This window comes from Salvelinus namaycush, chromosome 25 (genome assembly GCF_016432855.1).
Source record: "Salvelinus namaycush isolate Seneca chromosome 25, SaNama_1.0, whole genome shotgun sequence".
Lineage (NCBI taxonomy): Eukaryota > Metazoa > Chordata > Actinopteri > Salmoniformes > Salmonidae > Salvelinus > Salvelinus namaycush.
The window spans coordinates 7,784,102-7,805,432 of NC_052331.1; the positions used below are offsets into that span (position 1 = coordinate 7,784,102).

At 42.9% G+C, this 21,331-nt stretch overlaps 1 protein-coding gene across 1 annotated transcript in view; it reads right to left on the reverse strand.

The window, feature by feature from the left end:
- Positions 1-14,602, reverse strand: part of LOC120020179 (CUGBP Elav-like family member 5) — a 44,736-nt gene extending 30,134 nt beyond the window's left edge. The window contains exons 1-2 of the mRNA XM_038963667.1: positions 14,245-14,602; positions 13,243-13,325 (exon numbers count right to left, since the gene is read on the reverse strand). Coding sequence (XP_038819595.1) covers positions 13,243-13,325; positions 14,245-14,602 — 441 coding nt within the window. The remainder of the gene's footprint in view (positions 1-13,242; positions 13,326-14,244) is intronic.
- Positions 14,603-21,331: the final 6,729 nt, after the last annotated feature.

Consider the following 21,331-nt stretch of genomic DNA (forward strand, 5'->3'; position numbering starts at 1 on the left):
AGGAGGACCCCGGGCGATGAAGGTTTCCCTGTACAAACCCACGTCGGGTTTGTTCTTTCACACTGTTAAATCACACACAACCATGTTATTCTTCCTAGTTATGGTCACATGGAGTCAAGTAGGGTTAAGTGGATTGTACATACTCATACAGAATACTGTCAGGTTTCTGTGAGAACTGGTAGAGTGAGGAGAGAACCTTGTCTGCTGACCGAGAGAGAGAGAGAGAGAGAGAGAGAGAGAGAGAGAGAGAGAGAGAGAGAGAGAGAGAGAGAGAGAGAGAGAGAGAGAGTGTGTGTGTGTGTGTGTGTGTGTCTCTGTGTCTGTGTGTGGGTGTGAGCTTGAGTGTGCATGAAAAAGCACTTGTGCGCATGTCTGTGTGTGTGTTGGCATGAAAATGACACGGCTGTCACAAGAGATTCCACAGTCAGGCATCTCTGCCATAAGAACATGCCAAGCCGTGATATGCAGTGAAATCTCCGAACTGAGGAAAAAGTAGGGCCTTATATAATCGGTTATAATTTTTTGCCTGATTCCTTACATTTTTCCCCCCTAATTCCATTTTCTTCGTTTTGTTATTCCCGGTTTCAGTTTTTCCCAATTTTTGGGGGGGTTTTCCCCCTCAGAATCACACTTTATTGTCATAACATAAGCATCATCGCTAACGGCTACATAAAGTGGTAGACAAACACGCACACAGACAGGGACATTCCTGTGAATCACTGATGCATTTTGTTAATGTTTTATGATAATCTTGGGCAGATTACTGAATTGTCGAATAAATGCATTTCGTTGATTTCCTACTAAATTCAATACATTTTTGAATATTGTTCAATTCCGTTTTAATGTCTGGATTCCGTGATTCCGTCCATGTTCTCTGTAAAGCCGATTTTATTGGGGCCTACTCCACCCTTCCATAACACAGCACACTACCCCTCCACCCTTCCATAACACAGCACACTACCCCTCCACCCTTCCATAACACAGCACACTACCCCTCCACCCTTCCATAACACAGCAAACTACCCCTACACCCTTCCATAACACAGCACACTACCCCTCCACCCTTCCATAACACAGCACACTACCCCTCCACCCTTCCATAACACAGCACACTACCCCTCCACCCATCCATAACACAGCACACTACCCCTCCACTCTTTCATAACACAGCACACTACCCCTCCACCCTTCCATAACACAGCACACTACCCCTCCACCCATCCATAACACAACACACTACCCCTCCACTCTTCCATAACACAGCACACTACCCTTCCACCCTTCCATAACACAGCACACTACCCCTCCACCCTTCCATAACATAGCACACTACCCCTCCACCCTTCCATAACACAGCACACTACCCCTCCACCCTTCCATAACACAGCACACTCCACCTCCACCCTTACATAACACAGCACACTACCCCTCCACCCTTCCATAACACAGCACACTACCCCTCCACCCTTCCATAACACAGCACGCTACCCCTCCACCCATCCATAACACAGCACACTACCCCTCCACCCATCCATAACACAGCACACTACCCCTCCACCCTTCCATAACACAGCACAATACCCCTCCACCCATCCATAACACAGCACGCTACCCCTCCACCCATCCATAACACAGCACACTACCCCTCCACCCTTCCATAACACAGCACACTACCCCTCCACCCTTACATAACACAGCACACTACCCCTCCACCCTTCCATAACACAGCACACTACCCCTCCACCCATCCATAACACAACACACTACCCCTCCACCCTTACATAACATAGCACACTCCCTCTCCACCCTTACATAACATAGCACACTACCCCTCCACCCTTCCATAACACAGCACACTACCCCTCCACCCTTCCATAACACAGCACACTACCCCTCCACTAGAGCCATATAAAATCAGTTATATTTTTTGCCTGATTCCGTTTACTTTTTCCCCAAATTCCGTTTTCTCTGTTTTGTTAATCCAGGTTTCAACATTCATTTCTGTTTCAGTCTTTCGCCCTCAAAATCACACTTTATTACTAGAAGAAGAAAAAACATTTGATCTATAATAAATAAAATAATTCTATCTTAATTAATGTCTGGATTCAGTGATTCCGACCGGGATTTTATACGGCCCTACAAATGGAAACAGCGGTTGTAAAACCATACATACAGACACCACAAGAGTTTTGGTGGCACCTTCATTGGTGAGGACGGGCTCACGGAAATGGCTAGAGTGTTATAGGTGGAATGATATCAAAAGCATCAAACACATTCCATTTACCCCGTTCCAGCCATTATTATGAGCCGTCCTCCCCTCAGCAGCCTCCACTGGTAGACACACACACATCACACACATTACACCGTACAGACACACAGCACAGCCCTTAGATACCAACTAGCCTCAGGTTACGACACACACACTTTGTATTGTCTTCTATGTGTTGACTCCCAAAAAGGGTAGCTGTTGCTAACTAAAACAAATAGGAAACCATGCAAGTAAAGAAACCTGGAATTTAACATATTTCTGCATCCCAGGCTGCATGTAGTAGCAGTTTGTTTAACTGCGAGCAGCCTATTGCAAACACAGTTGTTGTGAGGCTGATCTACAGCCCTTTGGGGACTTAATATTTCTGGTTTAACTTGGTTAAATAATAGATGTGGGCTGACTCTTCCAGCGAAGGATCTGCTGCCGCTGCCGGACTTCGGGGAGTGTTCTCCTAGCGAGATAAAACGCTCTCACAGGAAGATATAGAGTACATTAATACACAAGCTCTCTGCGGAAGACTAAACATGCCTGTGTGTAAGTGTGTCCTACTATGACGTCTTCATGTGTGCTTGGAAAGCACCTCTCTCTACTAGGAAACATGGACTAGATAAATAATGTGTTGCATCTTAGAACGCACTGTAGCATTTAAAACCAATGAAGACAGGCAGTGTAGACAGCCATATACTGCAGTTGGACACAGAGGGAGAAAGAAGGATGAGAAAGAGAGGCATAGGGGAGTGACAGAAAGAAAGAGTAAGAGAGAAACAGAGTGGAGGGCCAAACATGTGAGATAATGAGAGACTCAGCAGTGACAGAGAAGGTCATGGTCATCAACCTGAGGGAAGAGTGACTCTGTCACCACACGCACGAACACACACACACAAACATATCTGGTGCAAAATATAAGTAGTGTATTTGACTTGAGACTGGAGTTTGGACATACAGTACCAGTCAAAAGTTTGGACACACCTGCTCATTCAATGGTTTTTCAATATTTTTACTATTTTCTACATTGTAGAATAATAGTTTTTTTCAATTGTTTTATTAAGCACAATTTTGAAAACAGGGCCCGGTTTGTCAAAACACTACACACAATTAGCACAGCACTTCAGATCATTTGCAAAATGGAACACTTGTCAAAACTATACACGACTTCATAAAAAGAATATTTTGTTACCATACGAAACACACACATTTCATATGACTTCAATCTTTTTGAACCAGTTACACACTGCTGTTGCTAACCTAAAACACTTTTAGCAAGTCTAATTGTCAGTGATTAGAGTACTGTAAGTGAAGTACACAGAGAAAGTGCAACTATACAAACACTACACAAGACCAATGCTGCAGACTGAGGAAAATATCATTTATTTCTCTCCATATACCCAAATCAGTCAACATGGAGAATCACAACAAAACATGTCCCAGTTTTCATGCTACTACAGTAGTGTGCATAACACTGTTAGCTCAGCAAACAGACAAACGTAAAATACTGTATCCAGTACAGGTTACAATTACAGTAAATAACAACAAACAAAAAATAATCTGAAAAAAACTGACAATATTGTACAGAAAATACTACAGTAAACATACTATACATTATCTCTTCGCCTAGCTGGATCTGGCCAGAGAATTTCATCAACATCACAAGCAATATCGTCATTAGCAAGACAACGCGGGAAGAACCGTCTTGAATGTCGAATCCATCCTTGCACAGCTGCGGCGTCGACTTGGTCACAGGCATCCTCCATGGCCTGAATGAGGGGTCCCTGAGCCTGGGGCTGGAGATCGTAAACCTTCCACCGCCATGCAGAGAAAAACTCTTCGATAGGGTTTAGAAACAGAGAGTATGGTGGAAGGTATAGTACTGTCAACTGTGGATGGTGTTGAAACCAGTTCTGGATCAAAGCAGAGCGGTGGAATGACACATTGTCCCAGATGACCGTGTATTGCATCTGGTGCATTTCATTACCTGCTGTGACGATGTGGTGCAATCGGTCCAAAAATGCGAGAATGTGAGGTGTGTTGTAAGGGCCCATTTTGGCATGACGGAGGACAACCCCATGCTGTGAAATGGCAGCGCAAAGGGTGATGTTACCCCCACATTGCCCTGGGACATTGATTATAGCCCTGTGGCCAATGATATTTCTGCCTCTCCTTCTTGCTTTTGTGAGGTTGAACCCTGCCTCATCAATATATATGAATTCATGCAGGATTTCCTCAGCATCCATCTGCAAAACTCCCTGAAATACAGTGAAAGACAAGATTGTGTAGTTCAGGATAGGTCTAGTATACAGTCAATGTAAAGAAGTCCTGTGTGCAGTATGCAACATCACAGTGCTAAAGTGAACAATACAAACCTCCACATACTCATGTCGCAGCCGTTTGACCCTCTCTGAATTCCTCTCAAAAGGCACTCGATAAAGTTGTTTCATTTGAACCTGATGTCTTTTCAGGATGCGTGCCAGTTTTGACTGAGAGACCCGATGGACATTATTGAAAATGGCATGGTCACCGATAATGTTGGCTTGTAGTTCTGAGCCTGATAGCATTATTGGCCAAAACCATGTTTATTATCTCTCTTGTTCTTGCGTGAATATGGGCCCCCTTCCTCCTTGTCGTTCCCGACCCTCAATCCTATTTAGAGAATAATACATGTAACTTACTGTACAATGTCACAGGAAGGGGTATCACAAGTGCTGATATGGTCCATACAATAAGCGGCTGATTACTGTAACTGTAGACAGATCTTTTACCTGTTTTCCTGTCGAAAAGTCCTTATGACAGATGCCACTGTATATCTGCTAAGATTTGGCTGAACTCTCAGTCCAGCCTCCCTCAGCGTCAATCCGTGGTTCACAACATGGTCCACTAGTGTTGCACGAATGTCATTTGATAAGTTTGGTCCTCTTCTTCTTTGTGCACGTTCTCCTCCTGCTTCAGGTCTTCCTCGACCTCTGACTCGGCCTCTGCCTCTTCGTCTACCTCCTTCTCCTCCTCTGTGTACTCCTCCTCTCACCGTCACTCTTCTTCTGACTCCTTCCATTTTGGTTGAAAGCAGGTGAACCTACCTGCTGCATTTTTATAGTGCTTAAACCTGATTGGTGTGTCTACAATTTAGCGATCATGTGTTTGTGCACCTGATGGCTGTGTTTAACAGATTGGCTCATAGGTGTGGTAATTTGACAGTCAGTGCTTTGGAATTGCAAGGAAGTGACATCATGATATACTTCTGTGTCTGATGTATACAAGTGTGTTTAGTGTTTTGCAAATCACTGTGTGTAATGTTTTGACAATGTGCTTACAGTTGTGCAAATCTAGCCTTGTGTTTTGCTCCTTGAGTGTAAGGTTTTGCTAATTGTGGGAAAAGTTACATTTTAGTGCGTAAGCAATCGTAAAAAACTGTAAAGTCATCAAAACTATGAAATAACACATAAGGAATCATATAGTAACCAAAAAAGTGTTAAACAAATCAAAGTATATTTTATATTTGAGATTCTTCAAAGTAGCCCCCCTTTGCCTTGAAGACAGCTTTGCACACTCTTGGCATTCTCTCAACCAGCTTCATGAGGAATGATTTTCCAACCGTGTTGAAGGAGTTCCCACATATGCTGAGCACTTTTTGGCTGCTTTTCCTTCACTCTGTCGTTCAACTCATCCCAAACCATCTCAATTGGGTTGAGGTCATGTGATTGTGGAGGCCATGTTATCTGATGCAGCACCCTCACTCTCCTTCTTGGTTAAATAGCCCTTACACAGCCTGGAGGTGTGTTTTGGGTCATTGTCCTGTTGAAAAACAAACGATAGTCCCACTAAGCGCAAACCAGATGGGATGGCGTATCGCTGCAGAATGCTGTGGAAGCCATGCTGGTTAAGTGTGCCTTGAATTCTAAATAAATGCCTGACAGTGTAACCAGCAAAGCAGCCCCACACCATCACACCTCCTCCTCCATGCTTCACTGTGGGAACCACACATGCGGAGATCATCCGTTCACCTACTCTGCGTCTCACAAAGGCACGGCAGTTGGAACCACAAATCTCACATTTTGACTCATCAGAACAAAGGGCAGATTTCCACCGGTCAAATGTCCATTGCTCATGTTTCTTGGCCCAAGAAGGTCTCTTCTTCTTATTAGTGTCCTTTTGTCGTGGTTTCTTTGCAGCAATTTGACCATGAAGGCCTGATTCATGCAGTCTCCTCTGAACAGTTGATGTTGAGATGTTTCTCTTACTTGAACTCTGTGAAGCATTTATTTGGGCTGCAATCTGAGGTGTAGTTAACTCTAAAGAACTGATCCTCTGCAGCAGAGGTAACTCTGGGTCTTCTTTTCCTGTGGCGGTCCTCATGAGAGCCAGTTTCATCATTGCGCTTGATGGTTTTTGCGACTGCACTTGAAGAAACTTGACATTTTACGGATTGACTGACCTTCATGTCTTAAAGTAATGATGGACTGTTGTTTCTCTTTGCTTATTTGAGCTGTTATTGACATAATATGGACTTGGTCTTATACTAAATAGGCCTTTATCTGTATACCACCCCTACCATGTCACAACACAACTGCTTGGCTCAAACACATTAAGAAGGAAAGAAATACCACAAATTAACTTTTAACAAGGCAGACCTATTATTTAATTGCATTCCAGGTGACTACCTCATGAAGCTGGTTGAGAGAATGCCAAGAGTGTGCAAAGCTGTCATCAGGGCAACGGGTGGCTACTTTGAAGAATCTCAAATATAAATATATTTTGTTTAACACTTTTTTGGTTACCACATGATTCTATGTGTTATTTCAAAGTTTTGATATCTTCACTATGATTCTACAATGTAGAAAATAGTAAAAAATAAAGAAAAACCCTTGACTGAGTAGGTGTGTCCAAACTTTTGACTGGTACTGTACATATACAATGTTGTGCACTTATCATGAGTTTACTGTGCTGTAAAAGCGCGGAGTAACAGAGGGATTCTGAGGTAGAACCCATTAACACACACACACACACACACACACACACACACACACACACACACACACACACACACACACACACACACACACACACACACACACACACACACACACACACACACACACACACACACACACAGAGTATATCCCTGTGTCATCACCTGTGTCTTCTGAGAATGATTCCGTCAGAGTAAGGATCACCATGTGGAACAACACTACAACACTATCTAATCTGTTTCTGTGCACTGGACTAATGAGAGCACAAGTTGCAAGGGGAGCGTAAATCACAATGGTACCGCTCATGGGGCTCTACTATAGCCTAGTGGCCTGGCTCAGGTTGTGAATCCATCAATGTGAGGCAGAAATGTCACGGCCAAGCGCATAATAGATTGTAAACAATGTATCAACAATACACAAGCATTCGCTAAGACACAGACATAGAATTTCTGGTGGCACATTGTTCATATGAATCTGTGTGTACTGTATGTGTGTGTGTTTGTGTGTCTGTGCATGTGTGTGCGTTAATCTTCATACAAAACCTTATCCGCTGTTTTGAGTAGGCTCTTTGAAATGATACCTCCCCTCGTCTATCTATGCCATAAAATAAAAATCTCTTTAAAAAAACTTCCCCATGCCTTTTCATTGGCGAAACATGGACGTCAATCGTCACACTAAGTACTTGTTTTAATGGCAGTCTGTCTGTCTAACCTACACCCCACCAAATCTATTATTAAGCCTAATTAATTTTGCATTACAACATCGCAGATGAATAATAGATCAGAAGTGAGGGATAAGAGAGAGAGGGGAGGGGGAGAGGGAGAGACATGCAGAGAGACATGCAGCTGCACAGTGCAAGCAGCCAATTATTTCTGATGAAGCTGTCACTCCTCCAGTAAAAGGAGAGAAGGGTGAGAAAGAAAGAGAGGGATGTGAGAGGAAGGGAAACGGCAATTAGAGACGAGTGAAAACCTCCTCTGCGCGCGCACACACACGCACACACACACACACACACACACACACACACACACACACACACACACACACACACACACACACACACACACACACACACACACACACACACACACACACACACAAACACGAAAGAGAGAGCTAGGATTCAAAAGAAAGAGTGGGGTGAGAAATAACTAGATAAACCATTAGAGGGAGGGAGAGAGACAGTGAGAGAGAGAACGAGAGAGAGACAGGGAGAGAAAGATATAGTAAGACAGAAAGAGAGAGGAAGAGACAGAGAGACAGGCAGACAGAGAGAGTGAGAGACAGGGGAAAGAGAGAGCGACAGGGGGAGAGGAGAGTGGCTTTAATATGGGTTAGTAGGCATGAGAAGAGCAAGCTGTTATTTTCCATTTCACACTGCTTTGGGGGGTTGGCCCTGTTATAGTATTTTATTCGACACATTCGAACTTCCCATCTTGTATGTAGGCTAAATGTCTGAAACTCAGTGAGTGAGTAAGTGAGTCTGTGAATCCGTAACCACACCCTTGCCCCTACCAACTCGCTCGGAGTGCCCTCCATTGTCAAGTGTTTCTGACGAAACTCCGAGGTTGACTTCCAGAGAGGGGAAATGGGATCAATAAACCCATCAACTTCGGGACACACTACTGACTTGAAAGATTCACTTTTAAAAAATAAAACAAGCACAAAATTCAAATGAACAAATCCCCCTTGCAGTTTTACCATATATAGTCACAGTTAGACATTTAATTTGGGAGATGTTTTATCTGTTTACATGTATCAAGTCTCGAAATCAGACATAAATAAATGCACGTGGAATATAATAAGGCACGCCTCCATTCTTTTGTATAAAATTGCGCAAATTCCTAACATATCACAGTGCGCGTCGAGATAGCGCTTCTCTCTAAAGCCTGATGCCTTGCTGGCTCAGTCGAAGTGGCTATCTGAGGGTCTAATTAGCCCCTACACCCTCAATAGTTATCACTCCCTGTGCTATGGGACACTTGTGCAACTGGCAGAGGCGTGTGTGAACGCAAATGGAGGGCCGAGGGGCAAGGGGAAGGGGTGAATAAGGATTCAGCCACAGAGTGGGCTGTCTCTCTGTCTCCTTCCTTTGCTTCTCCACCTCCCTCTCCCATCTTTCGCTCTCTCTCACTATGGATCGATTTCAGTGTATTTGAATTCTTTAATTTAGAATTTGTATTAGGATATAAAATTTGAACATTGTATTTTTTAATTTGTAATGCACAATTTTTATCACTTAATTCATAAATTAAACTTGTATTTCATAATATGAAACTGAATTGAATGAATATTACATTCAGTTTTCAAATTTTGAATTATATTATATTATATAATTATATTCAGTTTCAATATGGTATATATCGCATTCATTGTCCGTGTATCAAGTTTACAAACTATAATTTCAAGTTCATCAAAGTTTCTTATACTGTATTCAACTTCTCAGATGCATTCAGATTCAGTTTTCAAATTCAGTTCTCTAATTGAAATTCAAAACCAAAAAAAAAAAAAAAAAAAATCTTGAGAACAGAGAGAATCAAACTCTCTAAACATAAGCTTATGGCGGTTTCTGAATCCAATGTGGCATGCTGAATATATTTTCCCATTTAAGTGCAACAGAGGTGGTTTAGTGATCCATGCACGGGATGAGCAACCTTGCCTGAGACCTGAAGACGTATTAGTTTGACTGTTGGGGTTCTAACCCAGGTCTCCTGTGTGCCAGACAATGCAACTTTTCAAGTCTCAGACAAGTTACTCGTCACGCGAGCATGGTCACCAAACACTCTACCCCCATTTGACCTCCTTGAAAATATTTATCCAAGTCAGAGGACCCAATGCCTAGGCTTTAGTTCAGCTAGTTAACATAGGGGCGGAAGGTAGCCTAGCGCTTAAGAGTGTTGGACCAGTCATTGAAAGGTCGCTGGTTCGACTCACCGACTAGGTGCAAAATCTGTTGTTGCGACCTTGAGCAAGGCACTTAACCCTAATTGCTCCTCTAAGTTGATCTGCATAATAGTGTCTGCTAAATGACAACTTCTTGAAAACAAAAATGAAAAGTCTTAACTCAGTCAGTCACGTTACCCTTATAATGACTACCCTTGCCAGTGTTAAGATACTGACTGTTTCTTGGAATTGATGGCTTTTACAGTTGTGGCTAGATGGAGTACAGCTACAGTCAGAAGTGACTTTACGTAGCAGGTTTAGGAGAACTAACACAGCAGGTTAGGAGAACTAATGCAGCAGGTTTAGGAGAACTAACGCAGCAGGTTAGGAGAACTAACGCAGCAGGTTAGCAGAACTAAACCAGCAGGTTAGGCGAAACTAACGTAGCAGGTTAGGATAACTAACGCATCAGGTTAGGAGAATTAACATAACAGGTTAGGAGAATTATGTTAAGGTTAGGAAAAGGGTTCGGCTTAGCTAAAATGCTACAGTTGTCCCTGACGTGACAACTACATGGAGCTATAATCCATCTAGCCACAACCGTACTGTAGAAGCCATCAGTCCTGAGAAACCATCGGTATCACAACCCCTGGACACTTGAAACTAACACGTTTACCATAAAACTAAGACATGTCCAAGGAACACGTCTTCATGTTCCTCATCACATAAGCATGGCTCACCGAACCACGCTCTTCTGATGAGTAACCTTGTAGGATCTTGAAGACTTGTATTAGTGTAGCAGATGGGGATGGTGTGAAACTCACTCCTCAGCCTGATGTGTCGCCCCTTGCACAATTGAAGAAGGCCTTTTTTAATAGCAGGAGGGGTTTGGAATGCCTCAGGAGTGTGGTCACGTGTGTTTTTGAGGGAGAAGTCCTGAGTTCCAATCTCCAAACGAGCTGAATCAGGGGGAAGCGGTACTCGCTAAGCAGGCAGCGGGACATCCTTTACAACGATGCCACTGGACTCAGATCTGATGTTGCGCTGGTTCAACCACTGGGGTCGCTGTGAAGTGAGTTTGGGGGGGGGGGGGGGGGGGGGGGGGGGGGGGGGGTGACAACGTGTCGTCCTTTACCTGAACTTATCCCTATGCTTTGTCTAAGTGGGCTAACACAGTCTTGTGACATGTAGGAGACCTAGTTCAAACCTTATAGAGGGCAAATTCCTTTTTTTTGTGACACTCCCATCTAACATGTCCTGCGTGGCCTGTGAAATATTAGGAGAACCGAAGACAAGAGTCCATGTTCCAGAGAGTCTTGGCTTTCCTGAATAATAACTTATACCCAACATGGTTCAAATGCTAGAGCCAAATGAATAGGAAGAAAATATATTCAACATGCCACATTGGCTTCAGAAACTGCTAGAAGCTTCTGTTTACCACAGTGAGAGTTTGATTCTATCTGTTCTCCTCTACTTTTCCTGGCTGGCAAAGTACCAGGATGTTGTCTCTGGTTTTGAATCTGAATTTAGAGAACTGAAATTGAAAACTGAATCTGAATTCATCTGAGAAGTTGAATATCCAAAGAGTTGATAAACTTGAAATTAAGGTTTTTAAATGTGATACACAGACATGAATGCAATATCTACCAAATTAATATATAAATGTTTACTTTGAATATTTAATTAAATTGATATTGAATTGTTAAACAGAATGTAATATTAATTCAATACAGTTTCAAATCATGAAATACAAGTTCAATTTATGAATTAAGTAATTCAATATGTGCATTACACATTTTAAAATAAAAAAAATAAAAAATCTAGATCCTAATGCAAATTCAACATTTTGGAATTCAAATGCTCTCTGTATGTGTAGTGGGCTGGAAAGAAGAGGAGCAGAATTAGATTATTTTATGTAACGGAATGCTGCACTCTACACTGCTGCCACTTGGCATTGACCTACAATGAATCCAGACAAACAAACAAACACACACACACACACACACACACACACACACACACACACACACACACACACACACACACACACACACACACACACACACACACACACACACACACACACACACACACACACACACACACACACACACACACACACACACACTCAGGCACATACATAAACATGCAGGAACAACACACACACACAAACAACACGCACACCCATATCCCTCCTTTTCATCTCACTCCCTCTCTCTTTCCTTTCTGCCTCTCCCTTCAGATCTTGCTTTCTCGTCTGCTTTCTCTCTCTTTCTGTCTCTATCTGCCTCACTCTATGTCTGCTTTCTGTCTCTATCTGCCTCACTCTATGTCTGCTTTCTCTCTCTTTCTGTCTCTATCTGCCTCACTCTATGTCTGCTTTCTCTCTCTTTCTATCTCTATCTGCCTCACTCTATGTCTGCTTTCTCTCTCTCTTTCTGTCTCTATCTGCCTCACTCTATGTCTGCTTTCTCTCTCTTTCTGTCTCTATCTGCCTCACTCTATGTCTGCTTTCTCTCTCTCTTTCTGTCTCTATCTGCCTCACTCTATGTCTGCTTTCTCTCTCTTTCTATCTCTATCTGTGTCTGCTTTCTCTCTCTCTTTCTATCTCTATCTGCCTCACTCTATGTCTGCTTTCTCTCTCTCTTTCTGTCTCTATCTGCCTCACTCTATGTCTGCTTTCTCTCTCTTTCTGTCTCTATCTGCCTCACTCTTCAGTTTCCCTTCTCTCACGCTCTATGTCTCTCTCTCTCTCTCTCTCTCTTTCTCTCGCGCTCTATGTCTCTCTCTCTCTCTCTCTCTCTCTCTCTCTCTCTCTCTCTCTCTCGCTCTCTCTCTCTGTCATTCCTGCCCCTGCTATTCCTGCTCATACATGGCTCACAGAGTGAACAGTCTCAAGCTATCTACATGGCTCTGTTTACTGCTGTTTGTACAGTACCTTCTCTTTCTCTCTTTTACTCCTCCCCTCTCTCTCACTCCTTTCTGTCTCTCTCTCACTCTCCTCTCTCTCATTCTCCCCAATCCTAAAGGAATTGGCAACTCTCCCCCAGATGTTTTTGGGGAAAAGCTTTCATACCATCTTTCATTCTGTACAAAACCCTGGCAGCATGAGGGTGGTGGAGTACTCACCCCAGGTAGGGTTTTCTGCTCATGCAATTCATTCTGGGCTTTGATGGCAGAATCCCGGGCACAGTAGGTGAGAAACGCACAACCTGTCAATCAAAACAGATCAACAAGGGTTAGTCACACACACACACACACACTTTTTTATTTATCTATTTATTTTATTTAACCTTTATTTAACTATGCACCCTTGCTTGCAAACACACTCTCTCTCTCTCTCTCTCTCTCTCTCTCTCTCTCTCTCTCTCTCTCTCTCTCTCTCTCTCTCTCACACACACACACACGCATGCTTGCTCACTCGCACACACTGGTATGTACACACACACACACACACACGCGCACACACACGCACGCACACACACACACACACACACACACACACACACACACACACACACACACACACACACACACACACACACACACACACACACACACACACATGAAGGACACATAGCCTAATCCTGTTGATCATGTATGTGTAGCCTACCAATGTGATGCAAAGACATGAACGTTTTTTTTAAAAATACAGATTTTTCGAAAATAAACATTGAGATCCTTTAGATTTTTTTGCCAAATATTCTAAATGTTTGTTTGCGTCACGACACACTGCGATGGCGAGAGGATAAACTGTAGGTTATGCGCGCACCTGGCGCAAAACTGTTAATTAAGATAGGTGTGTAATAATTAGGGCAAGAAAAAAAGTGTTGGGATGCTACAGTAGCCCTTCTAGCAAAAAAATGTACCTGATATTTACCGAATATCCCACGTTATTCTACAAGTCACATGGGGTTTTTAGTAGGAGCCTACAAGGTGCATTCGCTAACACACTATTGCTAGAACAGACATCATAAGAGAGAATAGATGATGATGAGAGACACTATCTATCACAAAAAGGTACAAACATGGAATGACTATTGCGTTTCATACAGATGATAATTACAGTAATTACAATGTAACGACCAACTGTAGCCTAAGAGGAGGCGCAGACCCGACATAAAACGCTACCTTTATGCATGCCTGTGTATCGGTCCTTCAGAACAGACAGTTCGTGGATTTTCCCAAACTGTTCAAAGAGAGGTTTCAGGTCTTTTTCCTCGAGGTTCCGCGGAATCTGTCCAATGAAGAGCTTGATGGCGTCCTGGTCTTTCATGGCGCCGCAGTCCGTGTGCATGGAGACAGTTTCGGGTCCGTTCATGGGTTTCGGAACCGGGATGTGCGCGAGCTGATTCTGATGAGGGATAAGTAGGAGCGGCTGCTGTAGAAGCGGCTGCTGTAGAAGCAGGTTGACGGGGGCGGGATGAGTCGGCTGGGGATGATGCTGCTGCTGATCCCTTCTGCTTTCACTTTGCGTAAATCTGGCCATGCTGAGCGGGGAGCAGGTTGGAGGAGAGTGACAACACACACACTGAGACACACACACACACTCGTGCTGAGATGGAGAGAGGATGCACTCAGATGGAAAGGACACAGGCTTGAAGATAATCGTTGGTTCTTGAGCGACACCTCCAGGAGATGATGGTATACTGACTCAAGGATACATGTACACTACATGACCAAAAGTTTGTGGACACCTGCTCGTCGAACATCTCATTCCAAAATCATGGGCATTACTAGGGAGCTGGTCCCCCTTTGCTGCTATAACAGCCTCCACTCCTCTGGGGAGGTTTTTCCACTACATGTTGGAACATTGCTGCTGGGACTTGCTTCCATTCAGCCACAAGAGCATTAGTGAAATTGGGCACTGATGTTGGGTGATTAGGCCTGGCTCACAGTCGGCGTTCCAATTCATCCCAAAGTTGTTAGATGGGGTTGAGGTCAGGGCTCTGTGCAGGCCAGTCAAGTTCTTCCACACCAATCTCGACAACCATTTCTGTATGGACCGCGCCACTTGGGAGCCCAGGATTGTCATGATGAAACAGGAAAGGGCCTTCCCCAAACTGCCACAAAGTTGGAAGCCCAGAATCATCTAGAAAGTCATCGTATACAGTAGCATTAAAATGTCCCTTCACTGGAACTAAGGGGCCTAGCCCATACCATGAAAAACAGCCGCAGACAATTATTCCCCCTACACCTTATTTTACAGTCGGCGCTATGCATTGAGGCATGTAGCGTCCTCCTGGCATCCACCAAACCCAGATTCTTCTGTTGGCTTGCCAGGTGGTGAAGCGTGATTCATCATTCCAGAGAACACATTTCCACTGCTCCAGAGTCCAATGGCGGCAAGCGTTACACCAGTCCAGCCCATGCTTGGCATTGCACATGATATTACGCTTGTGTGCGGCTGCTCGGCCATGGAAACCCATTTCATGAAGCTCCCAATGAACCGTTCTTGTGCTGACGTTGCTTCCAGAGACAATTTTTACGCTTTATGTGCTTCAGCACTCTGCGGGCCCATTCTGTGAGCTTGTGTGGCTTACCACTTCGATGCTGAGCCGTTGTTGCTACTAGACGTTTCCACTTCACAATAACAGCACTTAGAGTTGACCGGAGCAGCTTTAGCAGGGCCGACATTTTCCCAACTGACTTGTTGGAAAGGTGGCATCCTATGACGGTGCCATGTTGAAAGTCACTGAGCTTTTCAGTTAGGCCATTCTACTGCCAATGTTTGTCTATGGAGATTGGAAAGGGTGTGGCTGAAATAGCCGAATACACTAATTTGAAGGGGTGTCCACATACTTTTGTATATGTAGTGTAGCATAGTAAACGTAAATCCTCGACCCTCCAATTATACTGAACAAAAATATAAACGCAACATGCAACATTTTCAAAGATTTTACTGAGTTACAGTTCCTATAAGGAAACCAGTCAGTTAAAAATAAATAAATTATGCCCTAATCTATGGATTTCACATGACTGGGCAGGGGAGCAGCCATTGGTGGGCCTGGGAGGGCATAGGCCCACCCACTTGGCAGCCAGGCTCATCCTCTGGAGAGCCAGGCCCAGCCAATAAGAATGACTTGTTCCCTGCAAAAGGGCTTTATTACAGACAGAAATACTCCTCAGCAAATATTTTTATTGAGTGTAGTATGATATGTATTAATTTGTGGATGTCCATCATCCATTTTGTATGATATGTTACGAATTACAATTCGTATGACATGTTACGAATTTCAAATTCTTGTGGCTAACGCCAACGTTAGCTAGGTGGCTAATGTTAGCTAGTCTAGGGGTTAGTTTTAGGGGTTAGGAATTAAGTTAAATTATTCGTGTTAGGGGAATGGTTAGCTAACATGCTAAGTAGTTCCAAAGTAGCTAAAAAGTGGTAAGTAGTTGCAAGTTACTATTTAGCTCAAATGCCAAAGTTGTCTGTGATGAGATTTGAACACACAACCTTTTGGTTGCTAGACATTCACATTATACACCTACCCCTGATTTCCTTCTTGCCTTGAGTAACGTTCTGTCTTATGTAACCACACCAAACGTACAGTAACTTATCATACTAATTTAAGTGTCCTGGATTTACGTTTACTATGTATCTAGACTATGAGACGAGTCTGGAACTGCACCTGTGTTCAGCATAGCCTCTGACTTACAGTTTTACCCATTTCATTATTGTGACTTATTTAGAAAAACACTTTATTGATATTAATCTATTGTTCGTTTCATTTTAGTATTTTTTGGTGTGAAATATACTAAGAAGTGTTACCCTCACCCATCAGTGGTAGCTTAATGGGGGGTGAGAAATGAGAGAAAGGAAACTACAGATCTAATTTGATCACCCTGTTGCAGGAGAATTTTTCTGCAATGCAGGACATTTTTAAATTGGTTTAAAAAGTCTTCTGAAGTTTGTAATTCCCACTTTGAAATTTCAGACTTGATTTTCCACTATGAAAAATGTACACAAATGTCCATTAATTATAATCCACATAATAATTCACATTTCCTGTTGCTGCAGGATTATTTTCCCGCTGTAGCAAACTGGCTCAAATTAAGATCCTAGATCTGTATGTACATGCAGTATATGTCCGATAGCTGCAAAGCAGTAACCAGAATTGGTGGTTATTGAGTGACACTTTGAGGTGGGTATTTGGAGTTGCACTTGTGATTAAAATTACTACAGTATACGAAGGCAATTCGGTAACAGTATACTATAGTATCTGAAACTATGCAGTATAACTCTACTAACTATGCAGTATAACTCTACTAACTATGCAGTATACAGAGCTTCCACCCGCCAGTCCTTCCATTGTCTAATTTCCTTCAACACCACTGATCTCAGAAAACTTGAGAGATATGAGTCTCTTGATTAATCCTACAGCACCCCCCCCCCCCCCCAAATAAAATAAATAAATAATAGTAAATACAAAAACAACAACATCCTTGCCTTCTTTGTACTAACACTTGTCTTTTCCTACTTGCACGGACTTCGCTGATAACTACTTTGAGGAAAAATGTACTTACTAAACTGTGATATGTGGTTGACTCTCACATTATCTTAAGATGAATGCACTAACTGTAAGTCGCTCTGGATAAGAGGGTGTGCTGACAAAAATGTAAAATTTAAAATGTAAATACAGTGCCTTGCAAAAGTATTCAGACCCCTTGGATTTTTTCACATTTTATTGTGTTACAAAGTGGCATTAAGATTTATTTCGTTGTCATCTACACAAAATACTCTGTAATGTCAAAGAGGAAGAAAAATTTACAACAACAAAAAAAGTTAAATAATTAAATAACTAAAATATAGTTGTTGCATAAGTATTCATAAGTATTTTCTCCCTGAGTCAATACATGTTAGAAACACCTTTGGCTTCAATTACAGCTGTGAGTCTTCTTGGGTAAGTCTATAAGAGCTTTGCACACCGGGATTGTCCAACATCGCCCATTATTTTTCTCAAAATTCTTCAAGCTTTTTCAAGATGTTGGGGGATCATGGCTACAGCTATTTTCAAGTCTTGCCAAAGCTTTAAGTCAAGCAAATTTAAGTCAAAACTGTTACTTGGCCACTCAGGAACATTCATTGTCTTCTTGGTAAGCAACTTGCTGTCTTGCTGAAATGTGAATTCCTCTCCCATTCTCTGTTGGAAAGCAGACTGAAGCAGGTTTTCCTCTAAGATTTTTCCTCTGCTTAGCTCCATTCAGTTTATTTTTTATCCTGGAAAAACTCCCCAGTATTTGCAGATGTCAAGCCAACCCATACCATGATGCATCTACCACCATCCTTGAAAGTAAGTAGGCAGTTACTCAGTGATGTGTTGGATTTGCATTCAGGTCAAAAAGTGTATTCCTTTGCTGTGTTTGTTTTTGCATTATTAATTTAGTGAATTGTTGCAAACAAGGTGCATGTTATGGAAAAGTGTTATTCCCCATTATTGTGGAGTCACTAGAATGTTGTTGATCCATCCTCAGTTTTCTCCCATCACTGAACTTGAACTCTGTAGCTGTTTTAAAATCACCAATGGCCTCATAGCAACATCCCTGAGAAAGTTTCATTCCTGTCCTGCAGCTCAGTTCAGAAGGTGAACTATATATTTGATGTGTCCGAGTGGTTTAATACATAATCCACAGCATAATTATTAGCTCGACACAGAGATGTTCTGTGTGAAATCATAAGGTTTTTTAATGACTAACCATTCCTCTGTCCCCCATATATACAACATCAATAAGGTATTTCAGCCAAGTAATGAATTTCAAACACATATTCAACTACAACGACCAGGGAGATTTTCGAAAGCTTAATAAAAAAAAGGGCAGTAATTGGTAGATGGGCAACAATAACAAATCAGACATTGAATGAGTCCATGTAATTTATTATGTGATTTGTTAAGTCAAATTTTGTTCCTGAACTAATTTAGGCTTGCCTAAACAAAGGGTCTGAACGGCTATATTTTAGTTATGATTTTTTTAAATATGTGTGTTCTATGCTCCAAATGCACACAAATGTCTTCTTTCGCCAACAGCAATCATCGTTCAAGCGGCCCAGCTCTGTAGAAGAATGAGTCTGATAAGACTTTCCCTCCCACATGTATCCTTACCTTTCCATCAACCCACCCTCCAACCCTTCCTCACTCACTCTCGTTCCCCACCTTCCTTCCTTCCTTCCTTCCTTCCTTCCTTCCTTCCTTCCTTCCTTCCTTCCTTCCTTCCTTCCTTCCTTCCTTCCTTCCTTCCTTCCTTCCTTCCTTCCTTCCTTCCTTCCTTCCTTCCTTCCTTCCTTCCTTCCTTCCCTCCCTCCCTCCCTCCCTCACTCCCGTCAGTCAAGTTACAGATAATAAGGTACAGTCACTCCCTAAAGTTTCAGTGACAGTTGAAGCATAGCTTGATGGAACTACACAACAGATGGTGTGGGAAATGAACACATCTGGACATTAGCCCAGCTGGTTGCTGTAAGGTTGTGAAAACGTTCTGAAAATGTTTGTTTTGTGTGTGTAGGCTACCAATAAAGTTTCAGGAACGTTTCAAAACGTTTTGCAATGTTCCAGGTTGCATTGATACTAGACAACGTTACCAATTAGCAACATTTTGCAACCTAATACAATGTAGTAGAAAGTTACCAAAATGGTCTGTGCAAACTGGGAGGCTACTTCTTATGTCTGAATATGTAGCTAGCTTTACTTTTGGGAGTGAAATATTCCTTAAATGCCTACTCCACTCTCCACCCACCTTGCTCCAACTTGCGTTCATATCCATTTTGGTTCCAAACCAGACATGTGGGTTGGAAACTCTGTCATTCAGAATCTCACACCTCTTAGATATCATCCTTACCAACTTGCCCTCTAAATACACCTCTGCTGTCTTCAACCAGGATCTCAGCGATTAGTGCCTCATTGCCTGCGTCCGTAATGGGTCTGCGGTCAAACGACCACCCCTCATCACTGTCAAACGCTCCCTAAAACACTTCAGCGAGCAGGCCTTTCTAATCAACCTGGCCCGGGTATCCTGGAAGGATATTGACCTCATCCCATCAGTAGAGGATGCCTGATTGCTCTTTAAAAGTGTTTCCTTGCCATCTTAAATAAGCATGCCCCATTCATAAAATGGAAAACTAAGAACAGATACAGCCCTTGGTTCACCCCAGACTTGACTGCCCTTGACCAGCCCAAAAACATCTTATGGCATTCTCCATTAGCATCGAATAGCCCCTGCGATATGCAACGTTTCAGGGAAGTTAGGAACCAATTTACTCAGTCAGTTAGGAAAGCTAAGGTTCACTTTTTCAAACAGAAATTTGCATCCTGTAGCACTAACTCCAAAAGGTTTTGGGACACTGTAAAGTCAATGGAGAATAAGAGCACCTCCTCCCAGCTGCCCACTGCACTGAGACAATAAATCTACGATAATTGATCATTTCAATAAACATTTTTCTACGGCTGGCCATGCTTTCCACCTGGCTACCCCTACCTACCCCGGCCAACAGCTCAGTACTCCCTGCAGCATCTTGCCCAAGCCTCCCCCACTTCTCCTTCACCCAAATCTAGACAGCTGACGTTCTGAAAGAGCTGCAAAATCTGGATCCCTACAATTCAGCTAGACAATCTGGACCCTCTCTTTCTAAAATTATCAGCCGAAATTGTTGCAACCCCTATTACTAGCCTGTTCAACCTCTCCTTCGTATCGTCTGAGATCCCCAAAGATTGGTTAGCTGCCGCGGTCATCCCCCTCTTCAAAGGGGGAGACACTCTAGAACCAAACTGTTATAGACCTATATCCATCCTGCCCTGCCTTTGTAAAATCTTTGAAAGCCAAGTTAACAAACAGATCACCGACCATTTCGAATCCCACCGTACCTTCTCCACTATGCAATCTGGTTTCCGAGCTGGTCATGAGTGCACCTCAGCCACGCTCAAGGTCCTAAACGATATCATAACCACTATCGATAAAAGCCAGTACTGTGCAACCGTCTTCATCGACTTGGCCAAGGCTTGCGACTCTGACAATCACTGCATTCTTATCGGCAGACTCAGTAGCCTTGGTTTCTCAAATGACTGCCTCGCCTGGTTCACCAACTACTTCTCAGATAGAGTTCAGTGTGTCAAATCGGAGGGCCTGTTGTCCGGACCTCTGGCAGTCTATGGGGGTGCCACAGGGTTCAATTCCCGGGCCCACTCTTTTCTCTGTATATATCAATGATGTCGCTCTTGCTGCTGGTGAT